The 4465-nt window shown below is 47.2% G+C and overlaps 1 protein-coding gene across 1 annotated transcript in view; it reads right to left on the bottom strand.

The window, feature by feature from the left end:
- LOC112959302 (histone-lysine N-methyltransferase SETDB2-like) overlaps window positions 1–4465 on the bottom strand; it is a 35898-nt gene that overhangs the window by 15201 nt on the left and 16232 nt on the right. The window contains exons 13-14 of the mRNA XM_026053301.1: window positions 4195–4278; window positions 2360–2541 (exon numbers count right to left, since the gene is read on the bottom strand). Coding sequence (XP_025909086.1) covers window positions 2360–2541; window positions 4195–4278 — 266 coding nt within the window. The remainder of the gene's footprint in view (window positions 1–2359; window positions 2542–4194; window positions 4279–4465) is intronic.

Genomic DNA, 4465 nt, shown 5'->3' with positions numbered 1-4465 from the left:
CTTACCGCAGGGCAGGGGCTCCTCCGCTCCCCGCCGCCGCTGCCCGGTCCGCACGAGCGCCCACTTCCGCGCGCGGGGAGGGGGAGCCGCGGAAGTGGGCGTCTCACTCCGCACGGAGCATGCGCAGTCATGCCTGCTGAAGCCCTCATGACCACCGCCCGCTGCCCTCACTGGCGCCGGCGGCGAGAGGCTGCGGGGCAGGGGCGGGGCTTCGCTGACGCGCCGCCGCCGCTGATTGGCTGTCACCCTTCCCGCTGCGTGGCCTGAACTTAAGCGGGACCCCGGCATGGGAGGCCGGGGTTCGATCCCTGATCCTGGCAGGAACGGAACAGGATGGGACGCGACCCATCCGTATCCCGCCAGGGCCGTGGTACGTGACCCACGTTGGAGTAAGAGCTCCCAAACGGCCCAGACAAGCATGTCCAAAGGGATTTTTCCTGAGGAAGTGTCCTGGGTCACCCTAGGTCACCTCCCTACCCGCACTGTTAAATGYGTCACTTAACCAGAACAAATTCCTCGAGGATGCAGCGGGACACGTGGGGTCARCAGAGCCCTTGGAAAGTGTTTTGATGCCGGACTAGCACAGTGACAGCAAAAGCTAGGCAGGATTTTAAGGATCCCCACCCCGTTCCGCCTCCAAACTATCCAGCTAGGGAAGGGAGGTCTCTCTCTYGCACGAGGGGAGGCCAGCACCACAGAGGCACGTGGCCTCCAGTGCGCATGAAGGGAAGGGGGCAGACAAGGATGGAGCAGCCTCGATGGACACATTAGTGCAGTTGCCTGGCAGGAGAACTGTCCGGATTTGGGGACACACACCATGGATGTGTTTCTCTTGCCAGACCACTGGATTACCAGCCTGCACTTCAAATCCCAGTCACAAAGAACACCAGTAAAAATCACCACTCTTGACATTGCAGCACAATCCTGTATTTTTTTCTTTCGAAGCATCCAAACCAACCAAACAAAACCCAAATCTCAAATTGCCCAGCTTCTTTTGGCCACAGGTACTGACGCAGGATTAGGATAATTCACCTTGTTTAGAAGGAAGCAAAACAGGTATCCCCAGAATCTCGGTAGGACGTGAGGAAACATCAGCAGAGCAGATAGAGCAGCCAGTTAACACTCCTTAATTGAGGACAACTTGGAGCTGCTCATTAAAATCTGACTTTAAAAAAAAAAAAACACTTTGCAAGCTTGGCAAGAAAACTCAAGKTCTATGTATCCTTAAGAGAACTGCCATCGTTATAATATTAAAATTATGCCTATAGGTCTCTTGGACATATGAAGACCCTTCCCCTGAGCATGCACAGTCGGCACGAGGAGCAAGGAAACTTTAATTTTGTGTAAATTACTAACCACTTGAGGTAAGAGGGATGTGCTTGGGATGGTTACTGAGTGTGTAACTGCAGTTTGGAAGGTCAGGAGCGTGTGCTTGATTTGTGGGAAACTGGTTCCTGCTTTGCTTTTGTTTTTTGGTACAGATGTAGCCTTGGAATCTGTATTCCAGAGCTACAGCTACAGCAGTCTTGAGCCTATTTCATTCCCATACGCAACTGCCCAAATGGGCACTGCATTTTGCAAACTGTTTTCTCTGCTCTGTAAGACAGGAAGCACAATGGCAAAACCTCATAGTGGCTGAGCAAACATCACCTGGGGCTTCTGCACAATCTTACCTATAGGACCTTTCACMGTATCAACACCAAACACCAGAAATCAACACTGAAAAAGCTTTTGAAATGCAGGGAGTTACACATCGTGACACTGAAATGAGGTGCAGTGGATTTCTCAAAGACTTCTGTGCCGCCAACACAGACACATGCAAGCAGCCCATGTCACTTCTGTCCTGGAGGAGCAGGAATTTCCCAGCTCGCTCTGCAGCACAACCCCAGCTCTGTGAAACTGTTCTGATCCATCTCAGCACTATTCAAAGCTTTCTGGCTCACTCTGTCTATCAGCTTAGATATATTTAGATCACTCCTTACCTTCTAGCAAGCTCTGAGCAGAGCGACTTACATTCATATGAGTTTCAGAAATCTTGAGTATTCCTAACTGAGCCTTCTGGAAGGCCCCCAATAACATCCTTGCACCGCTCTTGTTTTGGTTGCAGACTGTACAGGAGAATGAGTTCTTCCAACGTATCAGGGACTCGTCTCGTGAATGAAAAAGGACGTGGATAAAAAAAAGAGGAGGAGCATGGACATGATTTAGGAAAAAACATTTTATGCTTATTCTTATGACAAACAGCTCAGAATCTGCCAACTATAAAAATGAGATTTAAATGGTATTTTAAAAAAAGATCATGAGAGACATTTTATTGGATGTAGTTAGCACCACCGTTTTGTTTAAGTGCACTGTTCACGGCATAGTCCCTTCCAGCACGTGAATCTCCAGGCACACAAAGYGCTGACAACAGGAAAACGCTGTTACAGGGTTTTCTTCCTGCACTTCTGAAATCCACACTGACACGAAACCTCCATCTCCGGCAAGCTCCCAGCTTCGTAACCRTAATCCCACGTGAGCTCCGTGCCAGCTTTCACATGCCTGAGAAAGAAAACACTTGGTCATYTGCTTGAACAAACAGAACAGCGTGCTCACGATTTGCCCGCGATGTCTTGCRTGCAGACCCCAAATTAGGAGGCACCAGGAGGCTGTGTGGGCAGCTTGCAGGGGAGAGCCCTGCACATGGGTGCAGGTCACACAGGGAGTCCCAGCACACGGGTGCTGCTCTGCCTACCGAGGCTACAGGGTGTGTAAATGAGAGTAATTTTACCCAGCAGTGCCATACAGTCAGTCTGAACAAGCTGTTCTAACTTCCAGGTAAATTCTGGGGAACACGCAYGTGCTCAGAAAATGAACACAGAGCAGAGAACACACAGGAATGAGAATCACAGACTGGTTGAGATTGGAAGGGATCTCTAGAGATCATCTAGTCCAACCTCCTKCTCCAGSAGGGACACCCAGAGCACGGGGCACAGGACACAGCCAGTTTCTTTCTTTTCACTATGTCATCACCAAAGTCCGAACAGATCCACAGATACACTGGTGATGAAGATACACTGGTCACATCTCTGGTATGACAGGGTTCATTTTAACGGAATTTCACTGTTTCTGTGCACAAAGCCCAAGTAAACATGTGTTCCACATATCCCTTCTATGGACCAACCACTATGACAAAAATGGAAGAAAAGCAATTTCTTCTGCAGGAGATACTCTGTCTGAAACGAGCACCGAATTAAATACTTGCTATTAGGATGCATCAATTTCAGACCCAGACAACTGRGGGAAGATACAAAAAAATATGAATATTACAAAGAAGGAAGCCATTATCTGGTATTTTTCACAGGATAAACACAAAGGATATTCAGTAAATTACCAGGCAGCAGGCTTGAGAACAAACAAAAAGAAGACTGCCAGCAGCACAGAACTGCAATTCGGGACTTGATGCCTCAGGATGTTCTGGAGGACAAAGGGGTCAAGGAGATGAAAAGGGACCAGGTAAGTTCATAGAAGATGCAGCACTAAGCTTGAGGATCCAGATGCAGTCCTTAAGGCAGAAAACTTCTGAACAGTTGATTGCTAGAAAGCAAGAGGCCAAGCCAGAGGAGCACTCCCTTGAGTAAAATCTTTTCTTCTTCAGTCTCTTCCGTAGGCCTTTTTTTTTCTGTCTCTTCAACAGCCTCAGGCCTCACCATATGTTTCTTTGTCAATGAAGAAATTCCAGCCAAAACAAAATCTCTTTCTGACATAGTTCAAAACACTGTCTTCAGAGGCCCCTGAACTGCTCCTTACAGGCCAATCCCAGTGCACTTGGGTTAGTGTGGGACTGAGGGCTGGGCCTAGGCTTTCCAGGCTCTCCAGAYCATCAGTGTTTCCTGGAGTCCATTTGTCTCTAATTTTCCAGGAGGTCTCTATTTCCCTTCGTGTAATCCACAGAGATAAGACTGACATCATAAGCTTCCAGAGGAAACTGCATTTCAGTGCAAAACTGAGGAAAACTCATTAGCAATAATGATGACTTGCTGTATTCCTTGAGTCTCCAAGGGCACAATAAGAAGTCACTAACAAGAAAATAGTTTTTTATGGTTTCATGATTTAAACATCTGCCTACTTTGCATAAATTTTCCTAGTAGTTAAGGAGTACATTTTTCCCCCTAGTGCCTTGAATAAACAATATCGAAAAATTTTAAAACTCACCTGTTTGTGAAGAATGCCACCCATGGGAAACTTCTGTTGTGAGTCTCTACAAAAACACTCTGTGCAAAGAGATTGGGGCAGCAGCTGTGCTGTGAAACAGAATGTTTGCATTAAAAACAACGAAACACACAGGTTCTTCAGGCAAAGACTATTTTGTGTTAGACATTTATCACTATTAGAAGTAGTTGCTTCTACTCCTTCAATCAACAAATAAAATCTCTATTACAGAATCACAGAATCACAGAATATTCAAGGTTGGAAGGGACCTCTA

The sequence above is a fragment of the Nothoprocta perdicaria genome, unplaced genomic scaffold, assembly GCF_003342845.1.
Source record: "Nothoprocta perdicaria isolate Ctin4 unplaced genomic scaffold, notPer1 scaffold_98, whole genome shotgun sequence".
NCBI lineage: Eukaryota > Metazoa > Chordata > Aves > Tinamiformes > Tinamidae > Nothoprocta > Nothoprocta perdicaria.
Note: the sequence above shows the minus strand (reverse complement) of the source record. Positions and strands in the feature narration are given on the sequence as shown.